Source organism: Scyliorhinus torazame, chromosome 20, assembly GCF_047496885.1.
Source record: "Scyliorhinus torazame isolate Kashiwa2021f chromosome 20, sScyTor2.1, whole genome shotgun sequence".
NCBI classification, from domain to species: Eukaryota; Metazoa; Chordata; class Chondrichthyes; order Carcharhiniformes; family Scyliorhinidae; genus Scyliorhinus; species Scyliorhinus torazame.
Window position 1 is genome coordinate 13,266,088 of NC_092726.1, and position 26,521 is coordinate 13,292,608.

A 26,521-nucleotide genomic window follows, 5' to 3' on the forward strand; every position below is an offset into this window, starting at 1 on the left:
AGTATAACTAAGCGATCACGTCTACGACTGGGCTCTCACCTGCACTAAAGGCAAGATACCTACCAAAAGCAGCTAATCAGAGAGCTTTAACAACACATTGGGAACCACAGTTCAGTGATATCCACTGATTGGCCCCCAACAGGTTGGAGAGCAGGTGAACGTCCCTGTGATTAGCATGCGCATAGGCTTTCCGTTCATTGCTGCTTTCATTGGGGCGGAAAACAAATCATTGACTGGAAATGGTTGGAAATGGTAACTCTATTCCTTGCCCCTTGACTACTTAAGAGTATCTCGAGCATTTGTTTTGATTGTAAGTGGCATTAGGGAAATCAGATACAACCAATTTGAGAATTGAGTTAAGATGCTGAAAACAGGGCGAACAAAATCAGTATGAAGTAAGAAAATAGCACACAAATGTTTGCAGTTTATCTCGGTTCTCAACAGCACCATGGTGGTTCCTGCAGCAAATAGACTGCAGTGCTTCAAGGAGGCTCACCACGGCATCTTTTCAAAAACAACAAATTATGGCCAGTGAGGCCCGCATCCCTCATAAGTTGTTTAAAAATCTGCATTTTGTTCCATGTACTGGATGTCTTTTCCACATGAGAATCTCCAATATCTGTTACTTCAGGCCAACACCTTTCAGAAGCAGCCACACAGTCTTGGCAAATAAGTTAATTTTTTTCATGAGAATTTTCTGTCCCATTCGAGCCTCTTGTATTTTCCTTGAGCGCAGTTTTATTTCAGAAATGTTGCCTGAGTATCTTAAGGAAGTTAGAAATTTATGCTTACATTCACGTTGCCCATCTAAGACATGGAAATATAAACATGGTCAGAGAAATTTTAAAAAATAAATATATTGAGAGTAACCAATTATTTTTTTCTAATTAAGGGGCAATTTAACATGGTCAATCCAACTAGCCTGCACATCTTTGGGTTGTGGGGGTGACCCAGGGGAGGGATCGAACCCAGGTCCTCAGCTTTGTAGGAAGAAGTGCTAACAACTGTGCACTGTACTAACCCCCCCCCCACCCCCCCCCCCCACTTAGACATTTTAACCCAAAAATTACAATCAGAGCTTTTCCATGATTCACAAATATCCCGGAATCTAATCCCACACATCATCCGACAGAAGTTTGAAATTCTCAGGATTGAGATTAAATTTACAAAAAAAAACAAAATTGGCAAAAGCACAAGACGGCAAGACTTCCAAGTTTCTGCCCTCACAGGTTGCCAATTCACAAGAAGCACATGAAACAAATAGAAAATATGTGCTCACTGCATCATACACAGTAAAATGGAAAATCCCCCAAACAATTAGTGAAGGAGCGTGAATTAAGTAACGTCATACATAAAAGGTTTATCAGACTTGGTACATTGCTCAATGGAGTGAAACTTCAAAGTTAAACTCAAAGCCAGAACAAAATTATTCCACGAATCATTTGGCAGATCACTGTGACAAGTGCATTAATGGTACCAAAATGGTGTTTGGTTTGCTCATATTAGCTGGGATCTTGGGGTCTCTGGGTCAAGTAAAGAAACAACATTTTTTTCAAGCACTTGTACAAAAGATCTTGCCTCTTATTAAGACCCAGAGGCTACAAACTCCAAAAGGTGCAGATCGCACTAGCCAGGGACAGTCTCCATGCTCAACCAGCTAATCAACGCTGGCTGAGATTACATCACATACATTAAAAGAAATGGTCAACTGATAAAATACCAGAGGAATGCTCTCGCCTGGAAGAGGACATGATCAAATGTCATGTTTTGGCACACATGAAGGTAGAAAACAGGAAGTTTATTTTTTAATTTTTCAAATTTAAAAGAGTCATCCAACTGCATTTGATTCCATCTTGACTATTGACGCCAGTTGAGAAAGAAAAAAAACTACAAACTTAGTTCTTCTTCTTCCATATCTTTCAATTGCCAAGTTGACAATCATCTCATTAAGGAATACTTAAGTTGCCCAATGACACGACACTGGTTTTCCTACAAAACAGGTCCTAGGTTTGAGCCGCTTTTACTGGGGCTATAACAATCCAATGGCAAACATAAATACTGAGGTGTGGAAAAAGCTATCCAGCATTGCATCAAGTTGACATGAGGAAGTGCAAGTACACAGATTTCATTGGGGGAAATAGCAGACACTAATAGCCTTAATTTTGAAGGCTCCAACATGGTGAATGGCCACTGGGCTGAGATAAAATAGAACAACCAGAAGCTGTGAACTAGTACCCCAGGCTGCACAGCAGTAGAAGAACAATTTGTAGACAGTCCGAGCACCACAAATCTGCTTCTTATACTTCTGCAAGCAGGATGAGGGAGCAATTTTGGGTGAACGGAAGCTGAAGGGAGCGTGAGCTGTGGTTAGACAAGAAGTCACTTTGGACAAGGTCACTTTGGACAAGGTCACTTGGACAGGGCAACACTGTCCTCACCAAAGGTTGGAACACTGAGAAACAATTAACTTACCATTTGTCGAGAGCAAGAACTGTGCAGCATTTTGTTGGGGTAACCATCTAATTTTATTGATCTTTTCTTCAATTTCTAAACTTTTCAAGTAGTCAAATTCGGGTTCGTGGCTTTGAAAAGTACTGTAAACATTGTATTCACCTCGGCAATGAGGCTGACTTTTGTTCTGAAAGAAATAACACAGTAAATTACAACACCAATGCTACCCAAGTACCGTTCAAAGTAACCAGGATGGGAAAGCTGCAGAGGGTAACTGGTTCTGAAAAGATTTTCTCTGGATTGAATGGGGATTTTGTTTCCTTGCTTTTTTATGTTTTTCTGCTGAATGAAGTTATGGATATTCACAGCCACTGTGATTTCGGTGGACTTTGCAAATCTCACAACACTTTTGAAAGATCAAAAGGTTTCCCCTGCTGTCCTGACCAATGCTGCTTCGCTGAAGGAATTCATTATGAAATTTTACACAGTTAGTTGCAGTGAATATCCAGGTAGTCGAGCGTTATGACAGAGCAGCATGTGAATACAAATCTTGTCAAATTAAAAGTGGAGAAAATATGCCAGGACTGCACGAGGAGAATTCAGACAGTCAACTTTCTCAATCAGATTTCTGCACACTGAGAAAATCTGAAAATGTCCTTTGCTCACAAAGTCACCAAGAGATGTGAGAGACTGAACAAGTGGCACTCAAAATTCAAGTTGGTGGAGTTCTATCCTGCTGCCTCCTGGCACAACATCCCCCATGTAAGAATGAACAGATTGGTGCTCCATTTGCTTCATCTAGAACATACTTGTTTACATCATCACAGATCCACTATCACAGCAGCACTCAGTTTTGCAACAAGCAGCCCCTGAAGAGTTGGAAGCCTGAGAAACAATTTAGCTCCCTCTCGTCCCTCCAACCCTTCCAAACTGAAATCAGAATTCCAATTCCAACCTTAATTTCAATTTAACCACTCGCTGCCAAGCGCGATGAACCTAGTTTCCACCTCAAATTCCATCTGCATTCAGTCTCAATGCAGTCAACACACTATGGAACACATCAGCAACACACGTATCCATCCCTTTTCTAAATATAGGCATGTGGGACAACTCAACTCCCTTTCAGATTATGTGAGGTTAGACCAAAGTGCCATTACGCCAAAACCATTGTCAGTCCTTTGTCGCCACACACAACCACATAACCACACACACCGATCCAAACTGCACAACAACTTTGATGTGCAACAATAATTTTCTGGTCAAAATACATGTATTGGACAAGCACAGCATATCCTTTGCTGGATGTCACCTCAAAGCACTTCAGTTTCATCGCACTCAGTATAACTAATCTGCTTTTCTCAACAAAAGTAGAGTGAAATTGCATGGAACACTTGCAACTTAACCTTGTTAGAACATAGAAAATACAGCACAGAACAGGCCCTTCGGCCCACGATGTTGTGCCGAACCTTTGTCCTAGATTCATAGATTATCATTGAATTTACAGTGCAGAAGGAGGCCATTTGGCCCTTTGAGTCTGCACCGGCTCTTGGAAAGAGCACCCTACCCAAACTCAACACATCCACCCAACACCAAGGGCAATTTTGGACATTAAGGGTAATTTAACATTGGCCAATTCACCTAACCTGCACATCTTTGGACTGTGAGAGGAAACCGAGGCACCCGGAGGAAGCCCACGCAGACACGGGGGAGGACGTGCAGACTCCGCACAGTGACCCAAGCCGGAATCGAACCTGGGACCCTGGAGCTGTGAAGCAATTGTGCTATCCACAATGCTACCGTGCTGCCCTTAAGAACAACTAAATCTACACTATATCATTTTACCGTAATCCATGTACCTATCCAATAGCTGCTTGAAGGTCCCTAATGTTTCCGACTCAACTATTTCCACAGGCAGTGCATTCCATGCCCCCACTACTCTCTGGGTAAAGAACCTACCTCTGATATCCCTCCTATATCTTCCACCTTTCACCTTGAATTTATGTCCCCTTGTAATGGTTAGTTCCACCCGGGGAAAAAGTCTCTGACTGTCTACTCTATCTATTCCCCTGATCATCTTATAAACCTCTATCAAGTCGCCCCTCATCCTTCTCCGTTCTAATGAGAAAAGGCCTAGCACCCTCAACCTTTCCTCGTAAGACCTACTCTCCATTCCAGGCAACATCCTGGTAAATCTTCTTTGCACCTTTTCCAAAGCTTCCACATCCTTCCTAAAATGAGGTGACCAGGACTGTACACAGAACTCCAAATGTGGCCTTGCCAAAGTTTTGTTCAGCTGCATCATCACCTCACGGCTCTTAAATTCAATCCCTCTGTTAATGAACGCGAGCACACCATTAGGATAATAGGCCACACCTCAACATTTGTTCGGATACCAGACAACACAAAATTATTTTCTTCAAATTTGCAGATCTGTGAGGAAAGGACACTTGACCATAGGAGTGATTACTCTGACTACTAATTACCTTTTATGTTAAAGTAAACTTCAATCTAAACACAGAATTAACATTTTTTTTTTTTTAAAAATAGCTTTACAATTATCAGTTAAACAGTTCTTAAACACAAGGGAAAACGTACACTTCCAAATTATACCTGCTACTAACTCCAATCAAGGAGCCCAATGCAGTTCAAATGCCACTTATAAATAAAGTTAGCAAACAGATTGCTTGCTTAATTGTGCAGAGATTTCAGGAGAGAAAGAGACCCTTTCAGGAGCAGAACCAATACACTTCTGCTCAACTGCGCAGCATTTTGCAAATCTGCTGTTCAACTTGAAATCATTCTGTCTTGTCAGACTCAAATTCTTTGGCATACTGCTAAATGGCAGACAGACCTGGCTCCTCATTAATTACATCACATGTATCCCATTCAGATATCACATGCGCTGCTTGGCTCGAACCAAAAACAACCCCATATAAATTATCTACTCTCCAAGTAACCACCAATCTTTTTTTTTTTAAATTTAGTGTACCCTATTCATTTTTCCAATTAAGGGGCAATTTAGCGTGGCCAATCCACCTACTCTGTACATCTTTTGGGGTTGTGGGGGCGAAACCCATGCAAACTCTGGGAGAATGTGTAAACTCCACACGGACAGTGACCCAGAGCCGGGATCGAACCTGGGACCTCAGCGCTGAGGCAGCAATGCTAACCACTGTGCCAATCACCACCAATCATAACCATGTTCCATTAGCCCTCCACAATTCAACAAGTAAATGGTTAAATCAATTAGGACCTCACCTTTTACAACTTCTTAATTACAGCCTGCATTCCTGACATTACAAATAAATTGATCAGAGGAAGAACATAGAACATAGAACAGGGACACCGAATCAGAAGGAAAGGAAGAAGGCTGTTCAGTCTGTGTGTATGCCAGAGAGTGAAGGCAGGTGTCTGAAATGCTCTAGTAGGAAATGCTTCAAGACTGCTGGGAAACTGGGTTTAGGGAATGTCAATCTTCACAATTTCGAGCATATTGTTGTGGTTAAAGGAATAGTGCGAGTTTGAATCACTATCTGGTGTTTGCATTGATCTGGTTTGTATCTGGTGCTTGCCTAATATTAACATCAGCTGGGATCTTAACATTAGCAACCTATGAAAATAAGCATGGTGGGTACACTGGATCAATGAGTTCTCACAAATACTGCTCAAAGCCCATCTGACACCACCAAAATGCACAAATGGTTCCTTGACACTGTGTGACTTGGAACTGCAAGGATTTATTTTCTTTGCCTGTGTTGATGTGCTACGCAAATAACACCCACCTCTTGCTCCTGCTGGAATATGACGACTCTTCCCCCCTTGTCTCCAGTTGCTAGTAGTTCTCCAGAGTGGTTGAATTCTACTGTGGAAATAATATCAGCTGTGAAGAACAAAAAGATGGGAAAACCAGTGAAATTGATGCAGCCACTTAAACGTCAACAAAACAAAGAACACCTGAATTATTTATACCTGTAAATATTATGCAACTCTTTCTAATATAATATAAAAATATGCAAGAAATAAAAAGAGATTCAGATAAACCTCTCTCGAAATTAATTTGGACACTTTTCAGTGAGATTTTTGGGTCAGCTAAATCTTCATTCTGTCAAAGTCTATGGAAAATTACATTATTTGTATTATTTCAATGAAATACCATTTTGGTAACCCAGTTAAGTTTCATTTTCAACATCCAAGCTGGCAATCGTCTCAGATTACATATCAACGGTTTGGGGAGCAGTGAGTAGCCATTACAAATATGTGCTAACTTCCACTTGAGATCTTACATAGATAGATCGGGGGCAGCACGGTAGCATTGTGGATAGCACAATTGCTTCACAGCTCCAGGGTCCCAGGTTCGATTCCGGCTTGGGTCACTGTCTGTGCGGAGTCTGCACATCCTCCCCGTGTGTGCGTGGGTTTTCTCCGGGTGCTCCGGTTTCCTCCCACAGTCCAAAGATGTGCGGGTTAAGTGGATTGGCCATGATAAATTGCCCTTAGTGTCCAAAATTGCCCTTAGTGTTGGGTGGGGTTACTGGGTTATGGAGGATAGGGTGGAGGTGTTGACCTTGGTAGGGTGCTCTTTCCAAGAGCCGGTGCAGACTCGATGGGCCGAATGGCCTCCTTCTGCACTGTAAATTCTATGAAATTCTATGAAAGATGCTTTTAGACGGCAGAGTCATCAATTCGAAATACCAACTCCAATCCAGAGCCTTTGTTTCAACCTTGGCGAAGTGACAGCAGTGTGCAGTCTTCAATCAATTACATTAAACCAGGATAGTCTGCATTTGCTCAGGTGGACAGAGAAAGATCCCAGGAAGGTGAATTTCTGCCTCTTGTGTACCCTTCAACAAACTTAAATTGAGATCTCATTTCTGTTTGTGGGATGTTAGACTAACAGATTTCCATCTTACCTTGATGGTACAGTACATAAATTCAAAACCATGTTGTCTGTTCTGAAGCACTTTTATGCTTTGAGAGGTTGTGACTCACACAATATAAATGCACTCTCTTGAACTTTCCAAATTTAAACTCAGCGAACAGAAGTAGAAATACAATTTTCTAGCTATTTTCATCAGTGCCAGGTCTCAGAACTCTGACGTCTTCCTGGAAGAGCCACTTCACCACAAAACCGCCATCATGATGCACGTACACAGACTGTAAAGACCCCATGGGCTACTGCATATTCACTTCCAGTCCCACTTGATCCCGAGTTGCAATACAATTGAATTAGCCAATAACTTTATGGAAAAGGCCTTGGCTGCCCAATAATTGCAGTCACCAGGTTTGCAAATTTAAACACAATTGCTTTTTATTCATAATAGGAACGATAAAGAAATATGCAGCAAATACAACTGGTTAACACACACACAAAGCCAGACAAACACGGAGGGGAGGGAAGAGGTGAGAATCAGAAGTAAAAGGGAAAAAAGGTCTTGGTTTCAGATGGTTGTGTTTAAGCAGACATTCCTTCAAAGTCAGCTTTCGGATCCAGGTCTCTGTTTGCAGGCTGCAGATTCATTCAGGTCTCAGCAGTTTCAGAAATTCACAGCCTTTCTGGAGAAAACACAAGGAAGAGAGAGCAGGTGTTTTCTCTCTGTCCAGGTCTCAACTCTGCTTTCCTGAGGTCTCCAGAAATCATCCCACTCAGGCAGGACCCAATCACCACCTGTTACCAGACAGAATTTGTCCTTTTGGCCAATTCATTGGCCATCGGCTACTCAATCGAACTGAGTCCCACCACATCTTTTGGGTGCCAAAAAGTCTGAGTTCTCCTGTTCAAAGAACCAGCACCATGTCCCATGTTGCAAATTGAATTCCTCATTCTCTCTGCTGCTTGACATGTCCATTAAGCATCCATGGATCAAAATGATAACAGTAAAATGAAGAAAGGAGAAATAAGGGAATCAACAGATAGTACCCTTAAAAGATGCACAAGAGCATCTTAGTCAGATTATCGGACAGATGTTCAAAAGGGCTCAACTCTATTGGAACATCATGCACCTGTGCAGGACAGAGTGCAACACTGGGAGTATAGTGGAGTCAGATCTGCAGTCTTACATGTTATAATTCAAAATCACTTTATGTTTTTGCACTATTTACCTTTCACATTGAGGTTTATGGTGGTGAATGCAAATTTTCAGGGGTAGGCTGCACACAACAAGCCGTATTCAAACCAGCTTTCCCAAGAACAAGGCCAGAAAGTCAGGGACCTCCGACAGGGACAAAGGGCCCCAGTACAAAATGGGCTGGCCAAGGTTGAACTGCCTGTAATGGGAAGGGCCATCAACCCAATCCACCCCCACCCCCCCTATGTGGAAAAGTCCATACAAACCGGCAGACCAACAGAGCCAGTTATGAGGCCTCAAGCCCAGCTGGGGTGGGTACAAACAAATAAGACAAAATAGACAAGACCCCCAAAGAAACACCAAAAACAGGGTGAGGAGGGGGGGGGGGGGGAAGAAAAGAACTATACGTATGTAAATACATGACAATCACCTTTTGAAAACTATGTATTCTATTAAAAATATTTCAAAATAACAAAAAAGGAAAGGGGGAAGTTGGGTGTTTGGCTTTTGTAAATTGTACCTGGTTTGTGGAAACAGATTTGTTTATTTTGTGTTGTACAAAATGAAAAACTTGAACAACAACATTTTTTTAAAAACCCAGCAGCATCCAAAACGCAGGCTGAGCACAGAAAAAGCACAATTTTGACCCCATTTTGGCCATGCAACTGGGCAGAAATCAAGCACTGTCAAAAAAGCTCCACATCCGTCCCAAGATTAACACTAACCCTAATGTTATTCCTGAGCTATTTCTTTGAACGCCTTTCGTGCAATATGGAAGAGACACACATCAAGCGGCGATTCCAGGACATTTGATATCAAAATGAACTTTGCATCCTGTTAATACTCCTCGGAACCCCTTCTTGCTCCCAAATCTGAAGACACCATCTTTCGGTCTTCCATATGCATGTTTTCCCAAGCTCTGCCAGACACACACTATTGCGACATGGTGGCAGTATGGTTAGCACTGCTGCCATACAGCACCAGGGACCTGTGTACAATTTCGGCCTTGGGTGACTGTCTGTGTGGAGTTTTCATGTACTCCCAGTGTCTGCGTGGGTTTCATCTGGGCGCTCCCGATTCCCCCCTCAGTCTAAATATGTGCTGTTAAGTGTATTTGCCATGCTAAATTACTCCCTATGTCCAACGGTTAGGTGGGGTTTTGAGGACTGAGCCAGGGGTTGGGCCAACGTAGGGTGCTCTTTCAGAGAGTCTGTGTAGACTCGATGGGCTGAATGGCTTCCTTCTGCACTGTAGGGATTCTATGATTGCCTCTTTGTATCCTCAAAATACTGGAACCAGGACACACTATATTATTGTTTCCCAGAATCTCAACTCGTGAGCTCCTGAACTCGTGTTTTCTGCTTCGCAAAAGCTCAAGTATTTTGAAAACTCAAGTATCACGCTTGCTCCTTTCCTTTTAACAAACAAAAGAGGAGGAGGCCATTCGGCCCTTCAAACCTGCTCCGCATTTCATTATGATCATGGCTGATCATCCAACTCAATCATCTGATCCTTCACCCCAAGTGAGATATCTAGCTGCTTCTTGAAAACATAACGTTTTCGCCTCATCTGTTTTCAGGAACATCCTTCCTGAATCTACCCTGTCTAGTCGTGTTAGCATATTTAGGTTTCTCTGAGAGCCCCCCCCCTAATTCTTCTCAGCTCCTACAAATACAATCCTAAACAACTCAATCTCTCCTCATACCTCAGTCCCGCCATCCGAGCAATCAGTTTCGTAAAGTTTCTTGGCACTCCCCCTCTTGCAAGAACACCGTGTCTCAGGTAAGGAAACTGAAACTGCACATAACATTCCAGATGGGGTCTCACAAAAACATCCCTGCTCCTGTACTCAAATCCTCTCGCTATGAAAACCAACATACCATTTGCCTTCTTTACTGCCTGCTGCACATGCATGCTTACCTTCAACAACCGGTGTACAAGGACATCCAGATATCATTGCACTTGCCCCTCTCCTAATTTATGGCTGTTCAGATAACAGTCTTCCTGTTTTTGCTACCAAAGTGGATAACCTTGCATTTATCCAAATTATACTGCATCTACCATTCATTTGCCCGCTCACTCAATTTGTCCAAATCACACTGAAGGATCTCTGCACCCTCCTCACAGCTCACTGTCCCACCCAATGAAATTTCTCTTTACCTTGCCTTCTGTCCTGAACTTCTCAACCTTACCAGTCCATTGACTCAGGTTCCTGTAGTTCATAAAAAGAACTTTCTCACAATGAAAGCAAGAACAAAATGCGTAACCCCAATATCGGACACTATAACTCAAAAAGACGACATTTCCACAGCAGCATTAGTGGATGCATTACCCACCTCCCATTTCACCAGACAACCACAATGACCAGGACAAGAGGAAACTTTTTAAAAAAGACAGAATCTCACCCTCGGCAAAATTAAATCAAACGTCACTTTCCACAGCCAATTGCCACCCACTCTTGTATCTATTTTTGGAGATATTAGCAAAGCTCTTCATCATTATTCTGTCACAGAGTAAATATCTCCCTTCAAATGGCAATCAACGTCATTCAACCCTTTATTATAGTAATTTAAATTTAAAAAAGACAAGTGAATCTGAGTTATAATTAAAAATATCAAAGTAACTGATGGAAGTGGTTAAAATCCTGACCTTCTCATTAATCCTCAAACTGCAACCCCTTCTACCACCTTCAACATTCACTCCCTCCACTGCAGACACATTGACAAATTGCACTCCAGTAACTCACCAAGGCTCCTTCAACAGCTCCTCCCAAACTGTGGCCTCCAACACCTCTAAAGACAATAACAGATGTACCACCAGCTGAAAGTTGCCCCCGCCCACAAGCCAAGCAGTCCTGACATTGAATTATATCACAGTTCCTTCACAGCTGCTGTGTCAAGCCCCAACTACACCGTGGGTGCACGTACACTACACCGACTGCAGTAGTTCAAGGCAGCTGCTCACCACTACCTTCTCAAGGGCAGTCATGGATGGGCAATAAATGCTGGCCTTACCAGAGGGGTCCACATTCCTTTAACAAAAATTTCTGCTTTAATTTTAGGGATTTTAAATTAAGTTGCAGTGTTGGAGAAACAGTTTTTCAGAATAATAACCTCGTGGAAGCAGACAGAGTTCCACCCTAAGATTACAGCAAATTTGACAAATCAATGGTCCTCACTGGAAGATGGCAAGTGGTGATAAAACATCCAGAGTATCAATTCCTGAACAACGCGTAATAACCTCTCATATGCAGTTTAGCTATGGGTTACTGAGACCAGAGTCTGACTCAGTAATGACCACCACATTCAGATTCACTAACATGCCAATACAATACAAGTCATAGTTCAAACATGAAAAGCCACCTGGCCCGTGCCATAGAAATCACATCCTTGCCAGGTACAATTCTGCAGCCTACTGTGCTGCAACTTCACGTTCATTCGTCTGCATATCTTGCACAATGACAGATCATGATGTAAATTAATTCTCGTACATCTATTTCCAGCAGCTTGGAATGTTTAAGTTTGGATGCTATTTGCTTACCGATATCCTTAAGAGTCCAGTGAACTATACAGAGCAAGCACAGCTTTTGCTTCAATGAGTCATGTTGGGTAATGAACAGATCAGTAACGGAGTACAAGTTTGTCATCAGCTTTTATGGGTACCAGCATATAAAAGGAAAAGCAATAATCATGAATGCAAATGTGCTTTAACATGTTTATTCACTGCCTAAAATTGCTCCAAGTCATTCGTCCTATCATAAAGTTCAAAGTACAGCTGCCTGACGCAAGTTTGAAAGTGACGCAAATTACACTGCGGAGGCCGTTTTCATAATTCAGGTGTGCATAATAGTCAATTTTAACATCCTTACAGCCTTTAGCTTAACTGACAACACAGCACGTGATCACCTTCATCTTTTACATGGTTTTAGAAGCATAAGCTGTCAGAAAGTTTTAATATTTTTCCGCAACCAGTCCAATGCCCTGCTGGACAGCAAGTGCAACTCCAGGATCTCAACCTCAAACTTCAGTGAGTCACAGCCTTCAGATACAATGAGCAAAGTACATAGACTTTCTTTCCCCTTTTTAAGACTACATCAAAACTACCCTCAAATGTTCATAATTCCTCTATGTAAACATCAAGTCGCAGACCTCCCAAAGTTTGAGAATCTTTATGCAGCCCAGTGGAAAACATAGCAGCTCCCAGCCTTCGCCAATCATGAATTGCATGGCACACTGTATTAAATGTTGCAAAATATTGAGAATGAATTAATAATAATCTTTATTAGTGTCACAAGTAGCTTACACTGACATTGCAATGAAGTTACTGTGAAAATCCCCTAGTCGCCACACTCTGGCGCCTGTTCGGGTACAAGGAGGGAGAATTCAGAATCTCCAATTCACCTAACAAGCACGTCTTTTGAGAATTGTGGGAGAAAACCGGTAGCACAGTGATTAGTACTGTTGCTTCACAACCTAGGTACCAGCTTGGTTCACTGTCTGTGCAAAGTCTGCACGTTCTCCCCGTGTCTGCATGGGTTTCCTCCGGGTCCCTCCCACAAGTCCCGAAAGAGGTGCTGTTCGGTAATCTGGACATTCTGTATTCTCCCTGTGTACCCGAAGAGAGGCCAGAATGTGGTTGACATGGGGATTTTCACAGTAACGTCATTGCAGTGTTAATGTCAGCCGACTTGTGACAACAAAGTTTATTATATATTAGATAATTAAGGAGACTTATCGACCATCACTGGCTCAAAGTTTCAGTGCAGCTGCATTCCCTTCGCAAAAAAACAATCAACATTGAGCAAGTCCATGACCCAGTTCAAAATCTTTTAAGCGACCAACTAGTCGAGCGTGTTCAACAGCAGGCAGGTTGAAACAAGAGACATGCACGACAAATGTCACGTTATATTCATAAAATCCTAGAAGTGTTTAAACCCTTGATTCACCCAAAATAAACAACATCCCATACCTTGATCATAGGATGCAGTGGACATCAGCGTATTTAGGCTGGAGAAAGAAGGCTGAATTGACTGGGAGAAATGACAGGGGAAGCATTTCATCGTCCACAGCACTCTAATGCGCTTGTGGATTCTCATTTGTTAACACCACGCCCCAAAACAAAAACCATGAATAAGGCCTTTCAATCTTTTTATACAGTTTCAATTAACAGCAAGATGCAGTTTCTTGTGTTGCAACGGCAACAAGCATGACATGCATGAACCAACAAAACAGCCGCCTTCTCCCTTTATTCCTCTCTTGCCAAGCGTGCTATTTTTACGGTAATCCCCGAGCTGCAGGAGTGACAAAAGAGAGAGAAAAACAGCTAACAGTGCTGTCAAGATTTTTTTCCCCCCACAATGCAGGATTCAGCTGTCTGCTTCTGTAATAGCAGTATTCAAGTAGGGAGCAGCTCAAATTCAACAACAGACTTTTTTTTCTGGACACAACAATTCAAAATTGGTTTCCTGCAGAAAATTTATGATGGTTTTCTCCACCCTTCTCAATGCCTTCATAACAGCATGGATCAGTGGAAACGTGCACTGCTGCTGTGCTTTCCAAGGTCAATATGACGTCACCTCTGCTCCCAGACCTCAGCGACTCCCTGCAAACCCCTTCTACTTCCATCTGCACCAACTATTTAAATATTCTGACTTGAAACATAAAGGCTAGAATTAAACCAAATAGGTTGCATACTTCTGCACGGAATTACTAAATTTTGGGTTTTAGTCAGTTTCATGGTTATATTTAAGTCACCACTCATTGGTATGAAGACAAAGGCACTCAAATGAAATCGAAAAAGGTCAAACTCTAAAATTCCAAATTAAATCTCGTAGTAGTATTTCGCAAAATTTCAACTGTTTGCAAACAATTTAATTATCACAGGTTTATGTCATGGTTTATCAAGTTTGGAACAATGGCCAAGCAGTTGTTCCTTCCCTTCTCACCCAATTTCAGAGCATGCAAATTTAGAAAGGCCACTTGATCCAGTTCACTTAAATACAAGATCCCCATTTAAAGTTGCCTCATTCAGCATCATTCTGCTTCAGCATCAGATACAAGGGGACTATTCGGCACACTTGCGGTTGACTGACCAGATTTTCTCTCACTCGTCCTCTCCAGCCTCTTCCCTGATCCTTGCCTCACTCCCTGCCTGGCTTCCAGACCCTCTAACCTGGCTCTTAAACCCTCTCGCCTGGCATTTCCCGACTTTTATGGGCCAGGGTTTAGAGAACTCCAAAGTAGATCATGGAAATCACCTGACCCACGACTTTTACTAGATTGTGGTATGGGGACCCCATGGCCCACCCTACAGGTGTGGTGCAGCAAAAATCTAAAAGTATTTTTTAAAGCAAAATAATGTTTATTCTATGAACTCAGTTAACCTTTTTAAAACATACACTGAACATCTTAGCAACCATCAATTCAAATACAACCGCCAAAGAATACAACACTCTAAGTAATCCTTAAACTTTCCTTTTAACATCCATAAGACAAAAAAACCCTTGTAAAAGAAGCACATCAGGTTTAAATTCTTTACTGAGAACAGTTATCACACTGAATTCACCAAATGATCGAGAGATAGTGTTTAGATTGCAGAGGTCAAAATTACACTTTTCTTGGCTGGCTGCAACTCCAACACAAAACTAAAAAACACAGACACACCCAAGCTTTTCCTCAAAGCGAAACAAAAAGCAGAGCCAGAGCTCAGCTCCACCCACACTCTGACATCACTACAGCCACTTGAGCAGACAAACATTTCTTAAAGTGACATTCCCGTGACACCACCTACTGACCATTCATCTGGTACCACCGCTGCCCCCCCACTGCACCCATTTACCCAGCACCAAAGATGTGCACTTTGAAAATGACCCACATTTACCATCCAGTGGCCAGTCCAAACTCAAGTGGTTGAAAATCTAACTGAGATTAACTGAACCTTGGAGTCCTCTCATGGTTATTCAAAGTGGTGAAATTGCTCGGGGTTTGGGTTGCTTCACCGTCTTTTCCCTTTAGGTAGCCTATTTAAGTTATTTAAGGTACTGTCACCTCGCTGGCAAACTTTGTTCAAAGCAGCATATGGATCAAATAGTAGGAGGTTTTATGTTTGTGCTCTGCAACCTGCTTTATCTATGTGACATGCAACAGCTGAGGTGTGGAGGCAAAAGACCTTCATTCATTTTGTGCTTTGCTGCTGACCCTTCCCTCTTGCCTGGCTCTTCCCTCCCCGGACTTCCCATCCACATCCCCTCTTGCTGCTTTGCTTGATCACTCCCTTGCATCACCCCTCTTTCTCCCAATTGTCGGCGAGGGGATGAGATTTGGCGATTGGGGGGCGGCAAGAGTCAGCCAGGATGAGCATGCAGTGAGTGGAGCTAGGTACAGAGGGCTAGCATATTCCTTTTAGCAATTTAAAATTGCACGTTATTTTGTTTATGAACGTATAATGTTTCAATGTTTTCAGGGCATAATGTTTCAATGTTTTCTCTGACAAGGTACAGCCTAACCACAGTTTTTACACTGATTACATTAGCAGGAAATCTGACTCGCTTAAACATTTTTCTCTTGAAATTTCACTTCTTAGGAACACAACTGCAATGTTAAGTGACAAATTACAGGACTGTACTGGAGTTTTTTTCAATCAGATCTGCAATGTGACATGCTGAATTTCTCCACAGGACAAACTACAGTATGAAGCAGCTTAGAGTAAGCAGCAACAGTAATACAAGAGCAAGAGTGCAGATTTCATAGACAGTGATTTGCCTCCAGGTAGTCAGAAGAGAATCAGAAGAGAGGTAGATGAGCACTTTGGTGATAATGACCACAATTCGGTTAAGTTTACTTTAGCGATGGAGAGGGATAGGTATATACCGCAGGGCAAGAGTTATAGCTGGGGGAAAGGCACTTATGATGCAATTAGGCAAGACTTAGAATGCAGAGGATGGGTAAGGAAACTGCAGGGGATGGGCACAATTGAAATGTGGAGCTTGTTCAAGGAACAGCAACTGCGTGTCCTTGATAAGTATGTACCTGTCAGGCAGGGAGGAAGTGGTCGAGCGAGGGAACCGTGGTTTACTAAAGTCGTTGAATCACTTTGTCAGGAGGAAGAAGGAGGCTTATGTAAAGATGCGACGTGAAGGTTCAGTTAGGGCGCTTGAGAGTTACAAGTTAGCCAGGAAGGACCTAAAGAGAGAACTAAGAAAAGCCAGGAGGGGACATGAGAAGTCCTTGGCAGGTAGGATCAAGGAATACCCTAAAGCTTTCTATAGGTATGTCAGGAATAAAAGAATGACTAGGACAAGAGTCGGGTCAGTCAAGGACAGTAGTGGGAAGTTGTGCGTCGAGTCCGAGGAGATAGGAGAGGCGCTAATGAATATTTTTCGTCAGTATTCACACAAGAAAAAGACAATGTTGTCGAGGAGATTACTGAGATACAGGCTACTGGACTAGACGGTATTGAGGTTCATAAGGAGGAGGTGATAGCAATTCTGGAAAGTGTGAAAATAGATAAGCCCCTGAGCCGGATGGGATTTATCCTAGATTCTCTGGGAAGCTAGGGAGGAGATCGCAGAGCCTTTGGCTTTGACCTTTATGTCGTCATGGTCGACAGGAATGGTGCCAGAAGACTGGGGGATAGCAAATGTTGTTCCCTTGTTCAAGAAGGGGAGTAGAGACAACCCTGGTAACTATAGACCAGTGAGCCTTCCTTCTGTTGTGGGCAAAGTCTTGGAAAGGATTATAAGAGATAGGATTTATAATCATCTAGAAAGGAATAATTTGATTAGGGATAGACAACACTGTTTTGTGAAGGGTAGGTCATGCCTCACAAACCTTAAGAGTTCCTTAAGGTGACCAAACAGGTGGATGAGGGTAAAGCAGTTGATGTGGTGCATATGGATTTCAGTAAAACATGGTAGGTTATTGCAGAAAATACGGAGGCATGGGATTCAGGGTGATTTAGCGGCTTGGATCAAAAATTGGCTAGCTGTAAGAAGACAAAGGGTGGTGGTTGATGGGAAATGTTCAGCCTGGAGTTCAGTTACCAGTGGTGTACCACAAGGATCTGTTTTGGGGCCGCTGCTGTGTGTTATTTTAATACATGACCTGGAGGAGGGCGTAGAAGGATGGGTGAGTAAATTTGCGGATGACACGAAAGTCGGTGGAGTTGTGGACAGTGCAGAAGAATGTTACAGGTTACAGAGGGAGATAGATAAGCTGCAGAGCTGGACTCAGAAGTAGCAAATGGAGTTTAATGCAGAAAAGTGTGAGGTGATTCATTTTGGAAGGAGTAACAGGAATACAGAGTAGTGGGCTAATGGTAAGATTCTTGGTAGTGTGGATGAGCAGAGAGATCTCGGTGTCCATGTATATAGATCCCTGAAAGTTACCACCCAGGTTGAGAGGGTTGTTAAGAAGATGTACGGTGTGTTAGCTTTTATTGGTAGAGGGATTGAGTTTCGGAGCCATGAGGTCATGTTGCAGCTGTACAAAACTCTGGTGCAGCCACATTTGGAGTATTGCGTGCAGTTCTGGTCGTCGCATTGTAGGAAGGATGTGGAAGCATTGAAAAGGGTGCAGAGGAGATTTACCAGGGTGTTGCCTGGTATGGAGGGAAGATCTTATGAGGAAAGGCTGAGGGACTTGAGGCTGTTTTCGTTAGAGAGAAGAAGGTTATCAGAGGATTAGATAGGGTGGACAGCGAGAGCATTTTTCCTCGGATGGTGATGGCTTGCACGAGGGGACACAGCTTTAAATTGAGGGGACATAGGTATCGGACAGATGTCAGAGGTAGGTTCTTTACTCATAGTAGTATGGGCGTGGAATGCCCTGCCTGCAGCATTAGCGGACTCGCCAACATCAGGGGCATTTAAATGGTCATTGGATAAACATATGGATGAAAATGGAATAGTGTAGATGGGCTTTAGATTGATTTCATAGGTCAGCGCAACATCGAGGGCCGAAGGGCCTGTACTGCGCTGTAATGTTCTCTTGTTCACCTCACAAAACAATGACAGAGTCTCAGCAAAAATAGAGAATAGAGGCTTCAGGCTTCATGACGTTTCACATGTTTGGGCACTTCGCAGCCAATGAATTGCTTTTGAAATACAGTCACTTTTGTCATGCTGGAAACAGCAGCCAATTTGCACACAGCAAGCACTCACAAACAGATCAGCTGTGGCTGATCAAGAGTAGTCCCTGAGTATCCAGAGATGTTTCTCCCCATGCCAAACAGTAAGGAGGCTCCGAAAACTCCAACTCCTCCCAGTGACACCCAACAGAGTGGTCGAGGTGAGTATTAAGTGTACAGGGATTACACAGGGAAACCTGTTGTCCAGTTTTCCATGGAATCATGAGATTCTTTGGAAAATAAACAGTATGTTAGAAATATAATAAACAAATGTTTCAAATGTTACTGTATTAACGGTAATAAAAATAAAAGTTTGATGAAAGGTCACTTTGTAGGGGCAGCACAGTAGCTAGCACTGTTGCTTCACAGCGCCAGGGTTCCAGGTTCGATTCCCGGCTTGGGTCACTGTGCGGAGTCTGCACGTTCTCCCCGTGTCTGCGTGGGTTTCCTCCGGGTGCTCCGGTTTCCTCCCACAAGTCCTGAAAGACTTGCTTGTTAGGTGAATTGGACATTGATTTCTCCCTCAGCGTACCCGAACAGGTGCCATAGTGTGGCGAATATTTGACACTAATAAAGATTACTATTTTAACACTACTTTCCTCTCCACAGGTGCTGTTAAACCTGCCCAGTGTTTCCAGCATTGTCTGTTTTTAATTAATGTTTTGCTTCAGTAATAATTGCTTGTACTCCAGTGTCATAGTGAGGGAGTGCTGCAGCACCAGCCAGTGAACTAAGGCCCCATATCTGCCCTCTTACATGGACATCAAAATTCCCTTAGGTCTATTCCATGGACACCCAAAATGAATCCCTCAACTAACTGCACCAGAAATCTCTCTTATCATTGTCACATCATTGTTTGTGGAAGCTTGACTGCATTCAGAATTTGACTACATTACAACAGTGATTGTGATTCAAATGCACATGAGTGCAAAGCACAAAATGAATGAAGGTCTCTTGCCTCCACACCTCAGCTGTTGCCATGTCACATAGATAAAGCAGAGCACAAACATAAAACCTCCTACTATTTGATCCATATGCTGCTTTGAACAAAGTTTGCCAGCGAGGTGACAGTACCTTAAATAACTTAAAGAGGCTACCTAAAGGGACAAGATGGTGAAGCAACCCAAATCCCGAGCAATTTCACCACTTTCAATAATCATGAGAGGACTACAAAGTTTCAGTCAATCTCAGTTAGATTTTCAACCAGAGTTTGGACTGGTCACTTATGGTAAATGTGGGTCATTTTCTACCTCCCTATCCTGATTCTGACACCTGAACTGTCACCCTGGTGAGATCAGCAAATCAACCAGGGATTGAACTTAGAGTTTCACGTTGTGTGTGGCTGGCTATCACCGCAGAGCAGTGTGAATGTACTCATCCAATAATTTTGGTTGCAACATTAAAATCTTCCAAATGCTGCTCAATCACGATCAAACTCAAAAACTGTAACAAATGCACCGTTAGGACATGATACAAAGATGCTCTCCAGCATTAGAATATAAAATAATTAATGTATTTGAACTGCAATCCAAAATGAACATGTATAAATCATTGGGTCACCACACCAGAACATCCAATTGGAGTAGCTTTAGCGAAGGAACCTGATTTTCAAACTTGCACTCCTCCTGTTGAGCCACATGCATCTTTTGCCAAGGTTTGCCAACATGCCTGCACATCAAAGGTATTTTAATTGTTCCAAAATGAAACGGTCAAACGGTTGTGAAAAATCAAGATCTGTCATTATATTGCACCTTGCAAGTTCACGGGATCTCTCAACGCCCTTTATGGCTAATCAAGTATTTTGGAAGTGCCGTCACTGTTGCAATGTTGATAACAACTGTACATCAAACTCGCACAAATAGTAACAGTAACCTGATTATTCCCTTTGTAATGTTGACTAAGAGATAAATATTGGCCAACAGGAATAATTTCCGTGCTCTTCTTCACAATAGTGCCTTGGGATATTTAATCCCCACCCGAGGGGCAGCAGGGCAACCATTTGGTGTCTCATTCTAAAGACGGCATGAGCAACAATGCCTTCGGAAAGCATTCGATTTTCACCTTCAAGATCTGGAACAAGACTTGAACCACAAACCTCTGACCAGAGCCACAGTGGTCACTGAAGCCCTGTCAATATCAATACAAATTCTTCTTTTCAAAATACAGCTTTAGGATCATGGCGAGTGGTTAAGTGAACTGCAGTTCCCTTTTATAGTGGATCAAGATGCAGGTTATTCACAAGAGGAATCCTTAAACATGTAAAGCCAGACTTCTCTCTGGTCAGGGCAGATTTAAAACCATTCAATAAATTTACATCCAAGAATCTCCCCAGCTCACACAGTACACATCCAGTGAGAAAGAGTCCCAAAACAGGAGATCTTAGCATGTAAAATCACCGTCATACTTCCACACATACACATTCCCATGGTAGCACAGTTGCTTCGCAGCTCCAGGGTCAGAGGTTCGATTCCCGGCTTGGGTCACTGTCTGCACGGAGTTTGCACTTTCTCCCCGTGTCTGTGTGAGTTTCCTCCGGGTGCTCTGGTTTCTTCCCACAGTCCAAAGATGTGCAGGTTAGGTGGATTGGCCATGATAAATTGACCTGAGTGTCCAGAAAGGTTGGGTGGGATTACTGGGTTACAGGGTGGAGGTATGGGTTTAGGTCGGGTGCTCTTTCCAAGGGCCGGTGCAGATTCGATAGGCCGAATGGCCTCTTTCTGCACTGTCAATGCTATGATTCATTACCCCAAGAAGGACTTGGCATTCCTTGTGCACATCACAGGGTGTTCCACAGTGCTTATTTTTTATAAATTGAATAGTTGTTTTAAGCTAATGCAACAACTAGTTTACAGGCATCCAGGTGACACAAACTTGACAATGGACAGTTAGTTAAGTGGTGGTTTCAGTCAAACGAGTAACCCTTCCAGCACAGTGGGGGGATACCCTGCTCTTTTTCAAATTGTACCATATAATCTTTTAATCTACCAGAGTGGCAAAATAGGGCCTCAGTTTAATATTTCATCTGAAGAGGAATCATAAAATCAGAGCTCTTCAAACTAATACTATAATTTGCTTCACTTCCCACTAGCTTTTTATCTGAATTACTCATGCTTTTCTTCTCCCAAAAATATCTAGCCCTTTCCCTCTCGCGGAGGCAGCGACTCATTGCTTCTGTGGGCGCAAACAACCTTCTGGTAACTCGTGCTAATGCCATTCATTTACATAAGAGACAGTGTTTGAGAAGCAATTTTTAACAAGATCACAGCAAGCCCAACCCAATCTATACATAGCTGGTTTCCGGCAGGGGTTAACAAATAGGAGTTTGAACCCTACCAGAGTGTGCACTTCCAAACCAAGTGTTGTGCCCAACATCAGCAAAAACGGCAGATGATAAATCAAACCTCTGAGCCTGTACATTTCAGTGTTACAACACGTGGGACCTTTATCATGCGGAAGCTCGGAGAATGGAATTGACCGCCACTCCCTTACTGTTCACCATGCTTCAAAATTGTTAATACTGAATGCAGGCAGCAATTTCCTTTCAGCTAAAAGCAAACACATAAACAGGCTGACAACGGACGGTTACTGAGCTGTTGCTGCTTCAATATTCTTCCAAAATCAGGCACTCCCAGATTTATTTAAAAGTTGCAGCCTCTGAAGACCAACAAAGCCATTCAAAAAGACAGACCAAATCTAGTAGAAAAGAGACTCAAAACAGCACGTCTGTTCTGGGTCAGGAACTGCAAAATATTTGTTTCAATAGTTCGAGGGGGCGCAGGGGAGAAGCACTTTTCTAAGATGTGGAATAATGCTACTGCTTCTCTGCCAAGTCTCAGAGGAAAGCTTCTCAAGGAGCATTAGAAACGAATAGCAGCAGAATATGATAATTACAGCTCTTCCCACAAACTATAATGAAAGCTGAGATCTCAACCATTTAAATGGGTCAGTTCTAATCATCACAATCTGGGAGCAAAAATGGAAACTTGGCTTTTCAATTCTTCAGAAATAAATTGTTTTTATGAACACGTTGAGCAACACCCACACAACAGCAGTAATATTCAGGGCTCACAGCAGAAGCAGCAACATCCAAAGATCACGTTGTCTATTTTGACCGATGACAGTGTACAACATTTTATCAGCAAAGCATCATTTGATGCAGTTACTGGCAAATCCATTTTGGACTCCAGTATCAGCAGGGAGGACATTACAAGGGAGGTTTGTGTTGAGCAAAGAGGGAGAAAACAGAATGGAGAATTAAAGCATGCATCAGTGAACATCAATGCACAGCAGAATTCTGCACAAAAAAAAACATGCATGCTGGCCTAAAATACACAAAATATTACTGACTCTGTGTTAACCCTCCAAGTAAAATTCAAAAACATAGAGCAGACTGACAGCAGCTCAATGTAACCCACGTACCGCTGAAGTGCTCTGCAACACCTCCTGACAACCATCACGTACAACATTAATACATCAAAAGCTCACACCAACCTTCGTGGATTGATATCTTCAACAAAATTACAGCAGTTGCTGAACCCCTGCACCTTTCAACTTCTTCTCTGTTATTGGATGCAATAAAGTAGACTACACCAGCTTGAAGAAGCTCAGAATGGAAGCACTGACCCATCTCCAACGTCTGATGATTAGCATTTCTAGGTTGGTGGCTACCTTCCACTAACCCCCTCCACTAGATTTTTAAAATTCATCAGGGGCTTCTTAAATTGCAGCCCAACGGCACAATTGGGAACTAAGTTATTTGTTATGCTTGGAGGCCACAATATCGCATGTCCAAGAACAAGTCTGACCTTCATGGAGACATTATATAAGTGGCTCAAGCTTTTGGATATGGGAAAAGGGGTGGAAGGGAGGTGTTGGAAAGACACCGGTGTTCCCATCCTTAATCGTGATCCAGTATTTATTTGCAACGCACCCTTGTTCAGGGGAGCACAGAACTAAGTTGGCCAAGAAAGGCCTTTAACTGAATCTCGAACTGGAAGAGTGACCATGAGTCCTACACCAGGAATATCACAGGTCCTTTTAGAATGAATTACGATCTCACACGAAGGGATGAGCAATTTTAAAATGCTTTTCACACATGCTTGACACCTCTCAGCCCTAGGTGGAAAAATTGGTTACTCTTTCTCTGACAGCTGCTCTCCTGTACTCAGGGAATAGGATGTGATGAGTGGGAAGAGCTGAGAATTAATCACGAGTGGGAGAATGAAAGAGGCATGAAGAATCCGGCACTCCTTGGGTTCCGCTTGAATTCTGGAGCACCATCTGTCAAGTCAGCCCATGTTATCACTCGACCCATTCCCCTGTTGCTTTCAACACAATACAAAAGAAAGCCTTGCACTCAAATCAATACGTTTTCGTGCTCCAGCATAAATATGGTGCTACTTTTAACTTATTACATTGCCTCAACTTCTGCTATTGTGGTCACTTCCTCCTCGGATAATCCAGCTAAAAATCTTAGACTAGACCCAAGAGCTACGGCTGCATACAATTCGACCTACGACTTTCTACCTGACACATTTTGCAACTCTCTCAAGCTTTCCCAACAGCTGTGCAGGTAGCAAGCTGAAACAGGAATATTCCAGTTGTGTACAAGAAAATATTCAGCCTGGTACGTTTCTTGCACTGTTGCCAAATTGACATGCTTCAAATGAACATCAGTTAGTGTCGATTTAAATGTTCAATTTATGAACAGCTGGAGCACCACAATGGTCATGAAAATCAGCAACAAACCAGCAGCAGTCCAATTTGCCAAAAGCCACTAGCAGCGTAATACTCGCAGGATGGTTGCACCAGAGAGAAGAGCAAGGTGAGCATTTTATCATTTGGATGTTGTGGTGAATTAGTGGAATCATTCCAGGGCCAACCTGCAACAGACTGAAATGCCTGTAATCGTTTGTATTGACTGTGCCAACGCCCATCATGGAAACACATCCTGTCCTGACTAGAGCAGTGTTTTCATTTCCGATGGTTTCCCCTTCCTGCTGAAGGTGCTTACGTGTGCTACTGTACTGTTCCCAAGCCATCCAGTACCTCACCCAAGTGGCTATTCTTCAGTGTGAAGCCACAAAGTGTTTTGCAGACAATTCAGCAACCAAAGAAATCACAGCTCAGTCCAATGCTCTCTCCACTTGCAGAAATGACTGAATACAGGTACAACGCAGAAACCTTGCTGAATGTCCTCTTTTGGTCGTTTCCAGGAGCCCAACTCTTGCCCCCAGCCAAGGCAAACAAATCAGTGGGAACTGGGAATCACAAAAGGGATTTCGGACTTCACACAGCTGTTGGGGGAGCACCCAGCGGCTTCCAATTTGCTTTATCGTACAGGAAAGCTAGGGCTTGGAAGTCAAGTGTTGTTGCCAGTATCACCTAGGTGAGCAGCAACACTGGCATAGCAGTATCACTTCCTTTTATGAGTTGGAATCATCTGCACAAAATTCTTGCAAAAAGACTATTTACAGTAATGTCCTTGTGGAAATCAGCCAAGAGGACAAAGGTCGAGAATCTAGTGATTCAATAAGGGCAGCACGGTATCATTGTGAATAGCACAATTGCTTCACAGCTCCAAGGTCCCAGGTTCGATTCCGGCTTGGGTCACTGTCTGTGCGGAGTCTGCACATCCTCGCCGTGTGTGCGTGGGTTTCCTCCGGGTGCTCCGGTTTCCTCCCACAGTCCAAAGATGTGCGGGTTAGGTGGATTGGCCATTGTAAATTGTCCTTAGTGTCCAAAATTGCCCTTAGCATTGGGTGGGGTTACTGGGTTATGGGGATAGGGTGGAGGTGTGGATCTAGGGTAGGGTGCTCTTTCCAAGAGCCGGTGCACACTCGATGGGCCGAATGGCCTCCTTCTGCACTGTAAATTCTGTAAAATCTATGAAAATGAATTCTTTCAGAACATGACCATATGGCAGTACAGTATCTACTCAGCATCATGTGGAAGTTGCAGGTCCAAGTTAATTCCAATAAGACTTGAAAGATACTCAGCCCCTTTATGCTTTAGGACGATATCCATTCCCACAATAATATACAAGCTTAAAATAGAAGCAAGACCTCTTAGTTGCCAAATTATAATTATGGATACAAAGGCACATGACTGTGCCTGGAAGATTCAAAGAGCAATCCCTTGAAACTAGATGTGGATGCACATGTACAGGGCGGCACCGTTTATGCAAAGTGACACTAACAAAAACACCCTGCTCGACTGCAGACACACTTCAAATCGTCAACAGCAAAACCCAACCCAGGTGTCACTTGCTATTCATGTTAAGTGGCTTTTTTTAAAGACTTGGCTGTCCCTCCAAGAAACACCTCCCAAAAGGAATCTTTGAGCATCAGGCACTGAGCTGCTGGGAACCTTGTACAGTGAATGGTCACAATTCTCCCCATTTGGATTTCAAAACAACCGTTCAAACAAAATGATCAACTTGGCCTCTTACTGAAAATCTCACGATCAAAATACCAAACTGCTATTCACCACTATTTTCTGCACTACAACTATGGGGTAGGAAGATTTCTGTCCATGCTGACTAAAATCTGAGAAGCAAATCTGTCGTCCAGGTGCACAGCATTTGCTCTTCCAACTCGCCGAGTGCAGATTTGTAGGTGATGCAATATTAATTAGTTTTGAACTTTGCTCCTTCAAAATCTATAATCTCATAATCTAGACTACTTGCGTTCAAAGTCCAAAGAGGAAAATCATTCCATCATCGTCAATTATTAAGTCGCCGGTAACAGCATATTAATCACTCGGGCATGCCGGGCTTTTACTGTTTACTCAGAAGATCACACCTCGTTATCGTGCAATTGCACCTTGAACTCCTGTTGGATTACAATTTACACTGCACAGCAATGACTTTCTAATAAACA

At 42.8% G+C, this 26,521-nt stretch overlaps 1 protein-coding gene across 1 annotated transcript in view; it reads right to left on the reverse strand.

Annotated features, from left to right (window-relative positions):
• Positions 1 to 26,521, reverse strand: part of ppp2r2aa (protein phosphatase 2, regulatory subunit B, alpha a) — an 89,264-nt gene that overhangs the window by 35,890 nt on the left and 26,853 nt on the right. Inside the window, exons 3-4 of the mRNA XM_072485674.1 lie at positions 6,234 to 6,331; positions 2,473 to 2,638 (exon numbers count right to left, since the gene is read on the reverse strand). Of these exons, the coding sequence (XP_072341775.1) occupies positions 2,473 to 2,638; positions 6,234 to 6,331 (264 nt within the window). The remainder of the gene's footprint in view (positions 1 to 2,472; positions 2,639 to 6,233; positions 6,332 to 26,521) is intronic.